The sequence below is a fragment of the Triticum urartu genome, chromosome 5 (assembly GCF_003073215.2).
Source record: "Triticum urartu cultivar G1812 chromosome 5, Tu2.1, whole genome shotgun sequence".
In the NCBI taxonomy this organism is placed as follows: Eukaryota; Viridiplantae; Streptophyta; class Magnoliopsida; order Poales; family Poaceae; genus Triticum; species Triticum urartu.
This window is the reverse complement of record NC_053026.1, coordinates 428,676,386-428,695,528: the sequence shown is the minus strand read 5'-3', so window position 1 is coordinate 428,695,528 and position 19,143 is coordinate 428,676,386. Positions and strand designations below refer to the sequence as shown.

The window sequence follows — 19,143 nt, the reverse complement described above, 5'->3', positions numbered from 1 at the left end:
CTGTGTCCTGATAAAGTAGGTTCAGGCTGCTACCGCCATCCATAAGGACTCGAGTGAGGTGAAATCTGTCGATGATGGGGTCTAGGACCAGTGCGGCGGATCCGCCATGACGGATACTAGTGGGGTGGTCTCTGCGATCAAAGGTGATCGGACAAGCGGACCATGGGTTGAACTTTGGGGCGACGGGCTCCATCGCATAGACGTCCCTTAGTGCACGCTTCTGTTCCCTCTTGGGAATGTGGGTTGCGTATATCATGTTCACCGTCTTCACTTGTGGGGGGAACCTCTTCTGTCCTCCCGTGTTCGGCGGCCGGGACTCCTCCTCGTCATCACTATGCAGCCCCTTGTCCTTGTTTTCGGCATTTAACCTGCCGGCCTACTTGAACACCCAACATTCTCTGTTGGTGTGATTGGCTGGCTTGTCGGGGGTGCCGTGGATTTGACATGAGCGATCCAGTATGCGATTCAAACTGGACGGAGTCGGAGTACTTCTTTTGAATGGCTTTTTCCGCTGACCGGATCTAGAGCCTCTGAATTCGGCATTGACTGCCGTATCATCGGTGTTATTGCCGTTGTTGCGGCGCTTTGGTCTGTTACGACGTGGTCTGCCGTTGGCATCTTTGGTATCCGAAGTGCTCGGATTCCTTGATGTTTTGTTTCTGCGAGCCAGCCAGCTATCCTCGCCCGCGCAAAAGCGGTTCATGAGTGTCGTGAGGGCTGCCATAGACTTCGGCTTCTCCTGGCCGAGGTGCCGGGCAAGCCACTCGTCACGGATGTTATGCTTGAATGCCGCTAAGGCCTCTGCATCCGGACAGTCAATAATTTGGTTTTTCTTAGTTAGGAACCGTGTCCAGAATTGCCTGGCCGATTCCCCTGGCTGCTGAGTTATATGGCTCAAGTCATCAGCATTCGGTGGTCGCACATAAGTGCCCTGAAGTTGTCAAGGAATGCGTCTTCCAAATCCTCCCAACTGCCGACGGACTCTGCTGGCAAGCTATTCAGCCGATGCCGAGCTGGTCCTTTGAGTTTTAGTGGGAGGTACTTGATGGCATGTAGATCATCACCGCGAGCCATGTGGATGTGAAGGAGGAAATCCTCAATCCATACAACAGGATCTGCTGTACCATCATACGATTCGATATTTACGGGTTTAAAACCCTTCGGGAATTCGTGATCCATTACTTCATCAGTGAAGCATAGGGGGTGTGCGGCGCCTCTGTGCCGGGCTATATCACGACGCAGTTCATATGAGTCTTGTCTGCTGTATTCGGCCCGGTCGGATTTACCTTTAGTGTATCTACCGCGACGGTCATCATCCCGTGTTGTCGCGAGCCCCCGTGGCCCGTATATTGACCTTGCATATTTTGCCCTGTTGTCCAATACGTCTTGCAGGTCCCGTGTGTTGCCCCGGGCCTTGGTATTTTTGATTGAGTGGCGGGGGGGGCAAGCTGAACTTCAGGCTGAAATGCCTCTCTGACTCGGCCATGCGATGGCCGATCAGCCGCATCGTACACTGGTGATGGAGGTTTCAATGCTTCCTCCTCGAGGTGAGGCAGCAACCTGCATTTTGGGTAACTCTTGGAGGGGCGCTCGAGTTCGTATTCCTCGGCCGCAAGAATTTCGGTCCATCTGTCTGCTAGCAAGTCTTGATTAGCCTGAGGCTATTGTTGCTTTTTCTTCAGGCTATTTTCTGTGGCCATAAGCCAGCGCTTGAAGCGCTCCTGCTCGATGGGATCCTCAGGCACGATAAATTCTTCGTCGCCGAGGCTCACCTCGTCTTCGGAGAGAGGCATGTAATTGTCCTCCTTCGATTCTCCATCTGCTGCCTGCTCTGGAGGGCTAGCTTATTCACCCTCCCGCTCTACATCGTGTTGGAGGGGATTGTGGTTGTCTTCGGCACTATCCGGAGTGTTATTGTCTCTTGTGCCGGTATTACTACTTTTGCTGTGGCGAGACTTAGAGCGGCGCTGCTGACGTCGGCGCTTGGGTTGCTTCTTGGAGGGGTCATCCTCCGCTGTCTCATCGCCATTGACTTCTTTGGGGGTGTCCACTATGTATATATCATATGATGAGGTGCCGGTCCAGTGCCCTGTGGGTGGTGGTTCCTGTTTGTCTCCTGCATTGTCGTCCATACCGTCGATGTCTTCGGAGTCGAAGTCGAGCATGTCAGTTAAATCGTCGACAGTGGCTACTAAGTGGGTGGTGGGTGGGCAGCGAATTTCTTCATCGTCCGCATCCCATTCTAGCCGGACATAGTTCAGCCAAGGTTCTCCTGACAAGGAGAGAGACCTTAATGAATTTAGCACATCGCCGAAAGGCGAATGCTGAAAGATATCCGCGGAGGTGAATTCCATGATCGGCGCCCAGTCGGATTTGATAGGCATGGATGCAGGCGGCTCGGAGTCCGTGGCCAGAGATGAATCCAGTGGTTCGGCGACAGGGCTCTTGTAAGGGGTGAAGTCAGTATCCGGCTCCATCGCCACTGAGAGTGCGGCCTCCATGGCGGGGTCTATCCCTCCGTCCTTGGATGGCGCAATTTGCTCCGGATTGAAGGTCGGAGTAGTTGCAGATGCGATCTCCCGAACACTGTCCGACGGCAGAGTTACGTCATGCTCGTCGTGATTGTGCGGCGCACCTGACATGGGCTCGAATCCGTCGAAGATCAAGTCTCCGCGGATGTCAGCAGTGTAGTTTAAGTTTCCGAACCTGACCTGATCGCCAGGGGCGTAGCTCTCGATCTACTCCAGATGGCCAAGCGAATTGGCCCGTAGTGCGAAGCCGCTGAATACGAAAATCTGTCCGGGGAGGAAAACCTCACCCTGGACCGCATCGTTACCGATGATCGAAGGGGCCATCGAGCCTTATGGTGACGGCACAGTGGAACTCTCAATGAAAGCACCAATGTCGGTGTCAAAACCGGCGGATCTCGGGTAGGGGGTCCCGAACTGTGCGTCTAAGGCGGATGGTAACAGGAGGCGGGGGACACGATGTTTACCCAGGTTTGGGCCCTCTTGATGGAGGTAATACCCTACATCCTGCTTGATTGTTCTTGATGATATGAGTATTACAAGAGTTGATCTACCATGGATCGTAGAGGCTAAACCCTAGAAGCTAGCATATGTAGCATATGGTATGATTGTCTGTTGTCCTACGGACTAAACCCTCTGGTTTATATAGACACCGGAGGGGGCTAGGGTTACACAGAGTCGGTTGCAAGGGAGGAGATCTACATATCCGTATTGCCAAGCTTGCGTTCTACGCCAAGGAAAGTCCCATCCAGACACAGGACAAAATCTTCAATCTTGTATCTTCATAGTCCAACAATCCGGCCAAAGGATATAGTCCGGCTGTCCGGAGACCCCCTAATCCAGGACTCCCTCACTTGCAATGGGAGAAGTGCTTAGCTTTGGGTTCAATCTTGCGGTGTCCTTTCCCAGTGACAGTAGGGGCAGCAAGGCACGTATTGTACTATTGCCATCGAGGATAACAAGATGGGGTTTATATCATATTGCATGAGTTTATCCCTCTACATCATGTCATCTTGCTTAAAGCGTTACTCTGTTCTCTTGAACTTAATACTCTAGATGCATGCTGGATAGCGGTCGATGTGTGGAGTAATAGTAGTAGATGCAGACAGGAGTCGGTCTACTTGTCTTGGACGTGATGCCTATATACATGATCATACCTAGATATTCTCATAACTATGCTAATTATGTCAATTGCTCAACAGTAATTTGTTCACCCACCATAATACTTATGCTCTCGAGAGAAGCCTCTAGTGAAACCTATGGCCCCCGGGTCTATTTTCCATCATATTAATCTTCTAATACTTAGTTATTTCCTTTGCCATTTATTTTACTTGCATCTTTATTTCTCTTTTTCATAAAAAATACCAAAAGTATTATCTTATCATATCTATTAGATCTCACTCTCGTAGGTGATCGTGAAGGGATTGACAACCCCTTTATCGCATTGGTTGCGAGGAGTTTATTTGTTTGTGTAGGTGCGAGGGACTCGTGCGTGGCCTCCTACTGGATTGATACCTTGGTTCTCAAAAACCGAGGGAAATACTTACGCTGTTCTACTGCATCACCCTTTCCTCTTCAAGGAAAAACCAATGCAGTGCTCAAGAGGTAGCAGGCGCCCCCCTTTCCTTCTCTTCTCTCCCTCTCCTTCCTTCCCCCTTCCTCCTCTAGGACTAGGAAAGGGGAGTCCTACTCCTACCAGGAGGAGGATTCCTCCTCTCCTAGCGCGCCCCAAGGGCCGGCCGGCCTTCCCCCCTTGCTCCTTTATATATGAGGGCAGGGGGCACCCTACGACACACAAGTTGATCATTGATCCCTTAGCCGTGTGCGGTGCCCCCCTCCACCATAATCCACCTCGGTCATATCCTCGTAGTGCTTAGGCGAAGCCCTGCGCCGGTAGCTTCATCATCACCGTTATCACGCCGTCGTGCTGACGAAGCTCTCCCTCGACACTCAGCTAGATCGAGAATTCGTGGGACGTCACCGAGCCGAACGTGTGCAGATCGCGGAGGTGCCGTACTTTTGGTAATAAGATCGGTCGGGTCGTGAAGACGTACGACTACATCAACCGCGTTGTCATAACACTTCCGCTTATGGTCTACGAGGATACGTGGACAACACTCTTCCCCTCTCGTTGCTATGCATCACCATGATAGATCTTGCGTGTGCGTAGGAATTTTTTTGAAATTACTGCGTTCCCCGAACAGCCCTACCCATGCGGGTCACATACATGGCTAAAATTACCATCCTTAGAACCACCATATAAACAGTGATAAAAAAAGATAAGAAAACCACACAGAGAAAAAAAAACTCACACACACCAACAGTGTTGGGCCTATTGAGTAGCGCCACGCCAGATTCGATGCGAAACTATGATCCTAATTGGTTTGATGTCAAAAGTTGCCATGCCAAATTTTGGCAATTGCCAAATGTTGGCTAGAGATTGGTTGCATGCCAATTTTGATTGTCAATCTCACAAAAGGTTGTCAAATGTTGGCAACTTCTGAGTTTGCCAAATGTTGGCTTGCCAAATATGTAGCAAACCAATCAGCTTCTATGTCTTGCAACGGGCGAGAAATAACCCTGATGCGTTCCAGGAGGGTTGCCGCACAGAGGTATCCACGTTGGGCCGGCCCATTAAATCCACGGCAACGAGTGGGAAACCGGTACTGTAGCGACTGAGAACTAAACCGAGGTACTATAGCAAACCGATACTATGTCGAGACGATGTAATATAGAAAATTGTTGTACAATAGCATACATTATTTTAAATGAGAACTTTTTTGAAACAACAAACAATTTTCAAATATCATCTTTTTTTATAATGTGAATAGTTTTTAATAACATTGAACTTTTTTAAAGAGCAATTTTTTAAGTTGTTTGCATCACTGAACATTCAAGTATTTCTGAAATTCTTGAATAGTTTTCATAAACACAATTTTTTAAACTTGTAACAAGTTTTGAAAATAGTGAACATTTTTCAAAAAATGCGAATTTCTTTTAAAATATCTGAACCAATTTTCATAAAAACGACCAAAGCTTAAAAATTCCAAACATTTTTTTGATTAACATTTTTTGACATAACGATAACTTTTTAAAAATTTCTGAACACTTTTGTAACCATGAATAAATTTTGAATGTTTATTAAAAGTTTGGAACAATGGGAAATAAAGAATAAAAAGACTGAGAAAACCAGAAAGAAAAATCCACCAAGAAAATAAAAACATATGGAACATTACGTAACGTTCCTAAAATCTTAGTAACAGGAGCTGCTAAATGGGCACAACTCGCTCGCCCTACAGGCGTTGCCTCCACTAGTTTGAAGCTTGTGGGGGTCAATTAGGATTTGCCAAGTCGCACGCATACTCCCTTGGGTCACGACGTAAATGAGATTGTCTCGTTTCTTAGGGCGTCTCTAGCCGTTCGCCCTCACAAGACGCATAAAAATCGTCTTCTAAAGATGAGTCGGTGATACAATCGGCATTGGGAGCGGTTTCGCGCACAGTTGTTGTCCCCAGCTCGTCCCAGGTATCGATATTGGCTCATTTTTCAGCCCCATTTCAACGAATAAAGAGTCCATATGAGCGACAATAGGCCCATATTCAACGTGGTTCGCCGTTGTTCGACGTTCAATTATACACATAAATTTTTTATCACATATTTCATCACAGAAATATCAAATACTTCAGTAAAATAATACAACAACAAATAGTTCAATACAAATTATATATTTCAACAAATAAAAACTCATATTTCATCACACGCCACGCCCGGCGTCGCCCTTGAGCCTTCATAGATGCTCTATCAAATCTTGCTGCAGTTGATGATGCACCTGTGGGTTTCGGATCTCCTGACGCATACTGAGATAGGCAGTCCAGGTTGCCGGTAGCTAGTGATCAACTTCGGCTAGAGGACCCTGCCTGTAGTATGGTTCAGTGTCAAACACTGGGTCTTCTTGCTCGCTCTTGATGATCATGTTGTGCAAGATGACACAGCAAGTCATAATCTCCCACATTTGATCTTTCGATCAAGTCTGAGCGGGGTACTGGACAACAGCAAATCGAGATTGGAGCACACCAAATGCCCGCTCAACATCCTTCCTGCAAGCCTTCTAAACCTTCGCAAACCAGACGGTCTTGCCTCCTGGCACAGGGTTTGAGATCGTCTTCACAAATGTCGACCATCTCGGATAGATGCCATCAGCTAGATAGTACCCCTTGTTGTAGTGCCGCCCATTGATCTCGAAGTTCACCGGAGGAGAATGACCTTCAACAAGCTTGGCAAAGACAGGAGAGCACTGCAGCACGTTGATGTCATTGTGAGTTCCTGGCATACCAAAGAAGGAGTGCCAAATCTAGAGGTCATGTGTGGCCACCGCCTCAAGTACCATATTGCAACCGCCTTTGGCGCCTTTGTACATCCCCTGCCAAGCAAATGGGCAATTCTTCCATTTCCAATGCATGCAGTCGATACTTTCAAGCATCCCAGGAAATCCTCTTGCTGCATTCTGTGCTAGGATCCGAGCAGCGTCTTCTGCATTGGGTGTTCTCAAGTATTGCAGTCCAAACACGGCCACCACTGCCCGACAAAATTTGTAGAAACACTCTATGCTGGTGGATTCGGCCATGCGCCCATAGTCGTCGAGTGAATCACCGGGAGCTCCGTATGCAAGCATCCTCATCGCTGTCGTGCACTTCTGGATGGAGGTGAATCCAAGGGCGCCGGTGCAATCCATCTTGCACTTGAAGTAGTTGTCGAACTCCCGGATGGAATTCACAATCCTGAGGAAGAGCTTTCGGCTCATCCGATAACGGCGCCGAAATGTTTTCCCGCCGTGAAGTGGAGCATCGGCGAAGCAGTCGGAGTAGAGCATGCAGTAGCCTTCGAGACGATGCCGGTTCTTTGCTTTCACCCGCCCCGGCGCCGAGCCACCTCGCCGCGGCTTTTCATTGCTCGCCAGCAGCTGGGCGAGGGCGGCGAGCACCATGAGATGCTCTTCTTCCTGGACGTCGGCCTCGGCTTCCTCCTCCAGCAGCCGGCGAGCGCTTCCTCGTCATCCGAGTCCATCGCCGAGGCAGGCAAATCGCCGAACACCTTGCGCCCGGTGAGCGTGTACCCGCCGCTAAACTGACCCTCCGCGGCCGGAAACGCTCAGCTGCTGTTGGAGGGGCTGCCGCGGCGAAGCTCTGCTATTTTTCCGGCGTGGAATGGCTATCTAGTGGTGAAAGGCGGCGGGCGGCGCCGGGATATAGCTACTAGCGGCCGAGGGCGCGATGGTGGGAGGCGAGTCGGGGAAGAAAACTTTGACTTTTCCCCTGACGACGTGGGCCAGCCGCGCTTTTCCCTTGCGCCGGAGCCCCCAACTGCCCCCGGTGCGCCGGGTTCGGCCTGAGACCGCCGGGCGGAAAAAAGCGGCGTTTTTCGACATCCGGGGGCGCGACTGAGGCGTTTTTTTGGCGCCGGCGCCGAAAAAATGGTCTGAAGGAGCTTGTTGGAGGTGTGGCTAGAGATGCTCTTAGCTCAGCTCACTCGTCTTGCTTCTCCGCTCCTCAGCTTGCTTGTCGTTTTTTTCCTGCTTGCTCGTTTGAGCTCCTTCCTAGTCGGCTCGCTCGCTTTTTATTCAACCGCTGGTTTTTGAGGGAAAAACGACCCTTTAGTTTTCCATAGATTAAATAGTTCATAAATGTGACTACATTTGCAGATTTAAAGAAAGTTACAAATTTTAAAAATATTCTTGAATTTGAAAAATGTTGTAAATTAAAAAAATGTTTGCTAATTTGAAGAAGTTCGTAGGTTGTAAAATTGCTCACCAATTTGAAAAAAGATCGAGAATCTGAAAAAATAAGTTTAAAAAACGATTGTCAACTTCAAAATTATGTGCAAACTTGAATTTTTCTTCTAAAATTTGAAAACTGTTCACAAATTTGAAAATGTTTGGTAACCTAAAAGGTTTACAATTTTTTTTGCAAATTCAAAAGGATGGTCAATGACTTGAAATTTTATCATTATTAAAAAAACGTTTGCAAATTCAAAGAAATATTTTCTGGTCTTAAAAAATTCTATGAATTAAAAAAATCATGAATTTGAAAAGGAGTTCATAATTTCAATAAATTTCCAGAAATTTGAAAAATGTCTTGGTCTTAAAGAAGTTCCCAAATTTGATTTCATGAAATTCAAGGAAAATTTTGCCGATTTGAAATATATTAGCAATTTTTTTAAAACATAAACTTGGAATAAATCACGAATTGGAAAATTGAAAAAACGCAAAAATAAAAGGAAATGGGAAAATATATAGAAATTTTGAAAAAAGAAAAGGAACGGGAAAAAAGATAAGGAACCAGAAAAAATGAAAATAAAAAGGCAATATAAAGCAAAAGATAAAATGCACAGAAAAGAAAAAAAAAGAAAAAAAAATCTTCTGGAAGCTCCCAGTTTTTTGAGGACATGAGGCATTCTGGAAGCTTCCTTTTTTTTTGAGGAATGCCCACACTTTATTAAAAATTCTTTTTGAGACAACCACACTTTGTGAATTAAAACCGGCGAGATGGTAAGCCTAACTGGGCCAGCCCGTCTAACAGCGCGTTCCTGGGCCTTGGGCCGTGCTAGGTTTTGACAAGCCCGCCTCGTCTCCCTGTCGCTCCAGGGTCAAAGCCACTACCACCACTAGGGCCCTAGCCACCACATCGCAGCCGGCTCCCTCCCTTCCTCCTAGACAGGAGGTACCCCGCAGCCCGGCTCAAAAGCTCCACCGCCGCGCTCCGCAAACCCGACCGAATTCTCGGCCTCTCGCCCAGGGAGGCGACGCCACCGCGACTTCCCTCCCCGCCGTCGCCGCCTCCGCCTCCGCCGCCGCGCCCGCCGCGCGGCCTTTGCTTCTCTCCTCGGAGAATCGAGGCACGGGTGGTAAGTTTTTGAATCTCCCCGCCTCAAATCGGCCCGTTCGCCTCCTTACTGCCTACCGCCTTCAGCTTTACTTGAGCGAAGTCGCTTTTGCCTTGTTTATCTTGATCTGTTGTTTGCCTGCGTCGGGCAGGGGAACTGGCGCTGAGTGTTTCTTTGGTTCAAAACAAGTGTTTGGTGTTTCTTCTGCTGAAAACAAGTGTTTGGTCTTTTGCTGTTGAAAACAAGTGTTTACTGTTGCTTAGATGCGTATCGGGTGTCCTCAAGTTGTGATTTTTGGGCGCTGTCTTACCCCCCAAAACATCCAATAGCGTTAAGATTTGACACTGTAAAACTCCCCTGTGCTGCAAAGCGTATGGATCGTGTTCGGTTATTGCAATTAAGACTGTTTTAGGAACCTGGACAGACACTACGTCCGCCATATTGTTAGCAATGTAGATTTCGTAGTACAATCCATCTTTAACTTTATGTAGAATTCCTTTGTGTGCTATATGTTTTTGATCTTAATCTTTTTTAGTTTCCATTCCTGTAAGGTCCATCGCGTGTGAAGATATCTAACATTCGACACATATGCTAGTGAAGGTTTGAGGGAACTGATCTTTATCTTATATTTTGTCTGGTTGAAATGGCACACTTGCAGTAGCAATCACATGTGTCATAGTTATCTTTTTCTTGGACTACTAGGAACATCAAAGTTGCCTTTTACTATCTTTATGTGATGGAAACAATTATGGATCTCTATTATAAAGAGAACAAAGCATATCTGGTACTCTGTTTGATTCTTCTGGTCGATCTTATAGTTGGCATACAATGTCCAGCGGAACTTGTGCTGACTAAAGCAAATGATTCAAAGTTTAGCACTAATATGTTCCCTTGAATTTGTGATCAGCATATGATGTTGGACTTCTTATAAGTTATAAGAGCTTGAGATTCTTGAATCAACTGTTATAGTACCTTATACACCCATAAGAAAACTATCAGGGTAAAACAGCAAAAGTTGGTGACATTAACCATTTTAATTTCTCCACTTCTTATAAGAGTTTGGGATTGTTGAATCAAACTGTATAGTACTCCCTCTGTAAAGAAATATAAGAGCGTTTAGATCACTACTTTAGTGATCTAAACACTCTTATATTTCTTTACAGAGGGAGTACCTTATACACCCGTAGGAAAAATACTAGGGTATTAAAACAGCAAAAGTTGGTGACAACCATTCTAATTTCTCCACTTCTTATAAGAGTTTGAGATTGTTGAATCAAACTGTATAGTACTCCCTCTGGGTTTAGATCACTACTCTAGTGATCTAAATGCTCTTATATTTCTTTACAGAGGGAGTACCTTATACACCCGTAGGAAAAATATTAGGGTATTAAAACAGCAAAAGTTGGTGACAACCATTTAATTTCTCCACTTCTTATAAGACTTTGAGATTCTTGAAACAGATTGTATATAGTACCTTATACACCTGTAGGAAAAATATCAGGGTAAAACAGCAAAAGTTTGTGACATTAACCATTTAATTTCTCCACAGCATCTTGTGTTGCCCTTCCATATATCTAGAATCAGACTTTACATTTACTTGTACGCGTGTAGGGAAAATATCAGGGTAAAACAACAAAAATGGGTGACATCCACCATTTAATTTCTTCGCAGCATCTTGTGTTGCCCTTTCATATAGCTAGAATCAGACTGTATAGTTCCTTATACACCCGTAGGGAAAATTATCAGGGTAAAACAGTAAAAGGGGGTGACATCAACCATTTAATTTCTTCACAGCATCATGTGTTGCCCTTTCATATATCAACCATCAATCAGATCTCTAGTTCATTTATTTGTATGAAGAGTGGAGCAAAAAAGAACCTTTAACAACACCCTTTTCACCCTACAGTTAGCTGGTTCTTTTTAATTTTTATTTGTGCAATGGACAATATGAATTTTCTTGTATTAGACTTTGTAGGAGTTGATACGCTAAGCATGCTGATCTTGCACTTGCAGTCTTCAAGATGGCCAAAAATTCAAGGAGCATGAAATATTCGTCTGGTGAGCTCAGATCAACGCGTTATTTGAGGCCCTTCAGCCATTGTAGTTTCAAGAGAGTTGCTACCCAGGAGCCAACATTAGCAGCAACGGAGAAATGTGCATGGAAAGACGCGATCTGTCCAGTCTGCATCGAATGCCCGCATGATGCTGTCCTTCTACTCTGTTCATCTCATGACAAAGGCTGCCGTCCATATGTATGTGGAACCAGCTTCCTCCACTCAAATTGTCTCGACCAGCTTATAGAGTCATGCAGAAGCCCAGGAAGCGGTGATGATCCAGGCTCGATAGTGCTCACATGCCCACTTTGCCGTGGTGAGGTTAAGGGATATACACTGGTTGAGCCTGCTCGGGAGCAGCTAAACAGAAACAGGAGGAGCTGCATGCAAGATGGCTGCTCATACAGTGGTACATACCGAGAACTCTGCAGGCATGCACGAAAGAAGCATCCTTCGGCAAAGCCTCGTGCCGCGGACCCTCTACAGACTTATAGATGGAGGCGACTCATGTTCAGAACCACGTTGCAAGACATGATCTGCGCGACGAGCTCGTCAATGCTCCAAGGGCTATTGTCTGCCATGTTGCAGTGGGAGGAGCTTCTGTCATCTGGTTGGCGTGGAGGTGATGATCACCTTGGTGCTGCTAATGATACTGCAGTGTAAATGGCCAATATGGACTTTGTTGCTCTGTGATCTCTGAATTGCTGGCAGAAACATGAGAAAATGATGTGCCATTACCGTTAGCGCAACCTCCTACAGAAATTGAGACCTGACAGAGTAGCAGTTGCCTGGATCTGTTTTAGGGAGTATGAGTGACCTATATTCAGAAGAAACATTGAGGTCTTCATGGATTTAAAGGTACTAGCAAAGTGGTGGAATGGTTTAAATAGTTTTTTAGGAAGTTCATATCTGTCCATTTTATCTGGTGTGTGATGCACTGCTCTTGTGCATCCCTGTTGACTGTTGCATTGTATGAACATAACATTTTCTTCTGAAATATGCAATTCAACTTGCTATTGATCTCCTCTGGGCAGGTTGATAAGGTTAATACTTGGGCCGATATGTAGATGTCGGAGATTCTTTTTCTTAAAAATGAATTTAGCGGGTATCCAATATCGTATATGAAAGTTCAAAAAAGAAACATATGAACCTGACATCCACTATTTTGAAGATGGCTAATGGGCCGTGAAAAACTGAACGCTGGTCCTTGCTTTATTCCCGAACCAGACTAGCCACTTTTCCATTATGTGACATTTGTCCTCTTTGTAAGCAAGTACAAGAGTTCGCACGCGTCATATATCATATACCAATGTCATTTCACGGTTACAACTTGGATGAAGGTTTTCAATTGCCTTCGGATCCCCAACTATGAAAATGAATAGTTTCTTTTCTAAGCATCGGTGCTTATTTGTATAGCAGACGCTTACTTAGGCACCAGTGCTCAAGGAAAAATCAAATTATTTTTATAATCGCCCCTCTAAGCACCTTGCAGTGTATATGACGCGGGATATTGTTTGGGAGATTTGAAAAGAGCAGAACGCATGGGTTTTCCCCATCTATGCTAATTGTGGATAAAATAAAAGACAAAAGTTGGCTTTGGACCATCGCAGGTGCAAAGGGTTTGAGTAATGTAAAAACCGCGAGAGTAATCTTCTCCTGTTCTCTACCTTCTGGCGACTTTTCTATTATCTTTTTAAACTTCGTCCCTACTTATTTGCACCGATTGTAGGCCCTAGCCTTATTCATGCCATTGCAAAGGTCATTGCCAAGATGCTTGCCATTATACTTTCACCACACATTAATGCAATTGTGTGCAATTCTCAGAGTGCTTTCATCAAGAAGAGAAGTATCCACGAAAACTTTATGTGTGTGAGGAACCATGCCCGACGGCTCCACAGGAACAAAGCCCTCTCCCTCCTCTTCAAGCTTGATCTCCGGAAAGCTTTTGACTCGGTGCGTTGGGAGTAAATATTTAACATTCTTCGGAGAAGGGGCTTCCCTAGTAGATTTCATGATTGGATTGCCACCCTACTTAGCACCTCTTCGCCGAAGATTCTTCTCAATGGTGTGCCAACTTATCCCATTGCAAATGGTCGCGGTCTTAGGCAAGGAGATCCGCTTTCACCGATGTTGTTCGTCATAGCCATCAACCCACTACAACAAATTCTCGAATCGGCTACTAGACTTGGCCTCCTCCATAAAATCTGGGGACCTTGAGCTATCATCAGGACATCTCTATATGCTAACGACACAACCGTTTTTAATGCGCCAATCAAGGAAGATATCCAGAGCCTTGCTCGTATCCTACAGGAGTTCGGTGATGTGACAGGGCTACAAACAAACTTCCACAAGAGCTCATTTGTTCCCATACGGTGTAGGATTTGGCCTAGGGTAGCATCCTCACGGGGCTACCTGCCATGCATGTTACTTTCCCCATGTGGTACCTCGGCCTACCGTTCTCAGTTTCGGCAAATCAAGCAGATCGACTATCAGTACCTTTAGGACAAAGTGGTGATGAAGCTTGTTCCTTGGGAGGGCATGAACATCACTTCGGCGGGTCGTGGGGCGCTCGCCAAATCGGTCCTCACCCCGCAGATGGTCCACCACATCATGTCGCTTGTTTCCCCCCGCATGTCCTCAAAAGTATCAACAAGATTGAAAGATTGTTTCTTTGGGCGGGGACCAATAAGGTGATAGTCGGGAAGTGTAAGGTTAATTGTGAGACCTTTTTCCAGGCTTAACCATCTTGGGAGCCTTGGTTTGCTCAATCTCAGGAAATTTGCAAGGGAGTTTCGACTTTGGTTGCCATGGCTAGAATGGAAGGATCCCACAAAGATTCAGGTTGGGACGGGCAACCCCTTCGACGAAAAGGACACAAACCTCTTCTATGCTCTCATCACCATCACCCTTAGAAATGCGAAGAGGACCCCGTTTTGGGATGGCCCATGGCTGCATGGGCACAAGCCAAAAGCCATCGCCCCTCTCATTTTGAAAGCCTCCAAGCGGAAGAATTGGAAAGTCAGCGACGTCGTGAAAGGTAATGCGTGGATAAAAGTGATTGACATGAGAAATTGCCTCCCTTGAAACCATGTCGCTGAATTTGTGGAGCTTTCGTCTCAATTTACTCATGTTCCTTTGAACGAGGATGTTGACGACTCTATCCATCGGAAGTTCTCTTCTAACGGTGATACTTGGCGGCGACATACAAAGCTCAATTCTTGGGAGCTATACTCACCCCCATTAACTAGGTCATTTAGAAGGTGTGAGCTCCTCCAATGGTCATTTTTTATGCCTGGCTTACTATCCAAAACAGCGTGTGGACTGCTGACCATCTAGAGTGATGAGGTTGGCAGGATTTTGGGCTTTGCCTGTTATGTACTCCTTCCGTCCCATAATATAAGACATTATTACATTCAATTTATGAGTAAATTGGATGTAATAACGTCTTATATTATGGGACAAGGGAGTAAGTTTGAGTACGAGTCTGACATCTGCCTTTTAAGCCTAAGCCTGATATTTATTTGGGTTTTGATTTTGGGAGGCTAATGATCGTGTTTCTAAGGAACAGAATGCCTTGCTGGAAAACCTTATTCCAAAGAAGAGATTAAGGAGACCATTTTGAGCTCTTATTCTCATGGTGTCCTTGGCAGGATGGGTTTTCTTTTACCTTTAATCAGACGTTTTGGGATTTAATTAGAGAGGATTTTATGGGGCTTATGAGGGATTTTTGAAGCTGGTACTTTGGATGTTTACTGTATTAATTTTGCTATTATTACCCTGATTCCTGAGTAACCTAATGCCAAAGAGATGAAGAAGTTCCATCCTATTAGCATGGGTAATTGTGTTATTAAGATTTTTCACTAAAGTTATGACTATTAGAGTTTCTCCTATTTGTGATAGGCTTATTTCTCCAAATCAAATTACATTTATTAAATAGAGGTTTATTCCAGAAAGTGTTGTAATGGCTCATGAGGTTATCCATGAGATTCATAGAACTGGTGCCAATGGGCTGGTGTTGAAACTAGACTATGAGAAAGCCTATGATAAAGTGAGTTGGGATTTTCTTATGGAAATGCTTACATCTAGAGGTTTTTGTAGTAAATGGATCGGTTGTATTTGTAGTACTTTATTCCAAAATTCTTTCTGTGTTAGGATCAATGATACCAATGGTCCTTATTTTGTTGGTGGTAAAGGTTTGAAACAAGGAGACCCTTTTCCCCCCATTGCTTTTTAACTTGGTTGTTGATGCTTTTAGAAGATGCTTGCTAAAGACGCTCAACACAATGTAATCGATGGCTTATTTCCTCATGCTATTCCTGGTGGTGGTGTTAGTCTGCAATATGCAGATGACACCATTCTCTTTTTAAATGCTCCTTTGGATCATGCTAGAAATTTGAAATGGATACTTTCTTGTTTTAAGAAGTTGTCTTGGATGGAAATTAATTTCCATAAAAGTGACATGCGTATCCATGTAGAGGATAACATTGCTAATTCCTTTTCTCAAATCTTTTGTTGCAGACTGGTTCATTCCTTTTTAAATAATTGGGTGTTCCTTTGCATTTCAAAAAGTTGAGAAGGGAGAATCTTCAACCCATTATTGATAGGATTATTTAGAATATTTCTAGCTAGATTGGTAGGAATTTGTCCTATAGGGGAAAGTTGATCCTACTCAATACTTGCATTGCTAGTATTCCTACCTATCAAATGTCCATGATTAAATTTCCTAAGTGGGCCATTAAAGCAAATTGCTCATTTCTTTTAGGGCAACATTGGGGAAGATCACAAATTCCATCTTGCAAATTGGGGGCTTGTTTCTTGAAAGAAAGGTTGGGTCCCTAATCTTTGGGATTTTAACATGGCTTTTCTCGCCTCTTGGAGTAAAAGGTTTTTTGACAATCGTCCCAATGACTAGAAGAGGTTGTTGAGTTTAATATAATACTGATAAACCTAATATTCTTTGGGCTAGGCTTGGTCTGGGCTCTCCTTTTTTGAAAGGTGTTTACTGGGCTTTTTTCTACTGTTAAAACATTTTATAGATGGAAACTTGGTAATGGGAAAATGGTGCCTTTCTGGCATGATGTTTGGATGCGTGAGTGTTCACTCAAGACCAATTTTGGGACTTGTATGTGATTTGCCAATAACAATATGCCACACTTGCACAGGTTTGGGATGGTTCAGATCTAAAGTTGATTTTCAGAAGATGTGTTAGTGAGCAAATTCTCGGTAGCTGGTTTGAGTTTCCTTCTCTCATGAAACCAATTGTTCTATCTAGTGAAGTCATGTTTGGTCTCTTGAGCCTTCTGGCATATATTCTGTTATGTCCTTCTACAAGTTAATCAATTTTGGTGGGATCTCTTCTAGTCTTAAAGATTGCATTTGGAAAATTAAAACCCCTCCAAACATTCATGTTTTTATGGCTCATTTTACATAATAAGAGTCTTAATAGAGATAATTGGCTAAACGGCACCAATGTGGTTGATCCTAATTGTGTATTTGAAATGGAAAGTATTCAACATATGTTCTTTGATGCGTTGTTGCAAAAAAAACTGGAATGGTGGCTGAGATACTTGGTATCCCAAGTCCTTCTCTTTTTATGACTTAGTTGTCTACTGTATAAAAAAGAAACATGATCATATCTCCTACCTTGTGGTTGCTACACAACAATTTGTTTTCAAGGTCGAACTTGCGAAGCATGAAGTGCATCTTGGGTTTGGTCAGAGTTATGCTAAACACCGACAAGTTTGCATGTGCCTTACGCCTCCGGTGGCTTTGGTATGAATGGAAGGAGCCACGCAAGTTATGGGTGGGATATGGAAACCCTTGCACATGGGAGGATTTTGAGTTCTTCTACACCTCAACTACTATTACCGTCGGTGACGACGCCCAAACGTTGTTTTGGGAATCCCTTTGGTTGCTTGGGCACAAGCCCAAGGATATTGCTCTTCTAATATACGAGGCTCGAGGAGAAAGAATCGAAAGGTGTGCGAGGCTCTTAGAGAAAACGTGTGGATCCTCAAAATAAACCACAACACCATCATCTCCGGTGCCCACATCTTAGAATTCTTCACTCTTTGGTTGCTTGTTCATGACTTCCACCTTGATGAGCAACACGAGGATGATATTATTTGGAAGCACTCGAACGATGAAGTTTACTCGGCAGCCACCGCATACAAGGCCCAATTCCTTGGCCTAACCCTTTCACCCATGGACCGCATGGTTTGAAAAATGTGGGTAACTCTAAAGATCAAATTCTTTGCATGGCTAGCTTTGCAACATAGAATTTAGACCGCCGATCGTCTGGGGAAGCATGGTTGGCCAAACTGTGGCCTTTGCCCTCTTTGCAAAAGGGAACAAGAGATGGGTGCACACCTAATCTTCAAATGTTGGTACACTATTAGGCTTTGGAGATCTGTCATTGCGAAACTTGGCCTTGCACAAATGGCAACATCCGTCTGGCACCTTGACGCATCCGTCCCTCTGGTTTTGATCTATTGTAGCTGCCTACCTTGTCCTGCTAGGCACCCTTTTGAATTTCTCAAAACTGGTTGTGGCCGGGAGCTGTTTGAACACCCCTTTGGTTCAAAATAAAACAAAATTGGACAGTCGGAGTTGGATTGGTTCCACCAGATGAACGCTGCTCGTTGGGAGAAAGAAGCCATGGTCGCTTGCAAATTCACTGGCAGCTGATGGTCAAGTTCTCACCCACACAAGCTTCGCTGAAAAATCATGGAGTTCCCCTGGATGATGCCAGGCTACACCCACACCCTGATTAACGACGATCCTCCTCCACTCCTCCTAAACCCTGAACGGCCCACGCCGCGCGCTGCGCCCACTGGAGAATTGTACAACGCACAACGAAAGCTACTGGTGCATATCTTGACTAGTTGAATTGTAGCTAGATTATTGTCTTTATTAGTTGCCATGGCTGTCTATATTTCTATGCCTACAAGATCAACCCATGTACGGGGCAGTCATAAACCTCTTATGTCTGATCAATTTAGCACATGAAATTGAACGGTAGAGTGCTCACTTTTGTGAGCTGGGATTAACACTTCCCTCTCTCTTTCCCTTGTGGCCTTGCCTAGAATTGGGAGTGATCACACTCCTCCCATTTTAGACATTCGGGTCAGAAAAATTACAAGTCCCAAGATATTTAGGTTTGAGAAGTGGTGGTTATCTCACCCTAACTTTACTAAATTGGTTCATGATGTGTGGAGTACTAATTCTAATGATGTTTCCGCCATTGAGAATTGGTAATTCAAAACTAGGTTGCTTAGGAAGAAGATTAAAGGTTGGAATAATAACATTGAGGTAGCTAATCAAAAGAAGAAGAAAGCTCTCCTTATGGAGTTTAATATTTCAGTTGTTTTTTGAGAAAACTTGCTACCAAATGAGGATATAAATAGAATGTAAGAGACTGCCTTGTGGCAAAGATCTAGAGATAGAAAGATTTAGGGGGGGGGGGTCACAATGATGCTTATTTTCATTTCTTTTGGTTAACCACGGACATCGTAAGAATCATCTATCCGCTATCACCGGGCATAATGGTCATGTGACCTATACCTCTGAGATGTTGGGGGTGGCTACTTCTTTCTACAAGAATTTATTTGCTTTTAAGCCTAAGCCTGATATTTATTTGGGTTCTATTTTTTGTGAGGCTAATGATCTTGTTTCTAAGGAAG

The 19,143-nt window shown here is 44.7% G+C and overlaps 1 protein-coding gene across 1 annotated transcript; it reads left to right on the top strand.

Moving 5' to 3' along the window:
* The first annotated feature begins 9,197 nt into the window (after positions 1 to 9,197).
* On the top strand, positions 9,198 to 12,481 carry LOC125509525. The gene is made up of 2 exons (XM_048674508.1): positions 9,198 to 9,428; positions 11,421 to 12,481. Exon 2 carries the CDS (start codon positions 11,429 to 11,431, stop codon positions 12,122 to 12,124), a length of 696 nt encoding a protein of 231 aa, XP_048530465.1. The 5' UTR covers positions 9,198 to 9,428; positions 11,421 to 11,428; the 3' UTR covers positions 12,125 to 12,481.
* Positions 12,482 to 19,143: the final 6,662 nt, after the last annotated feature.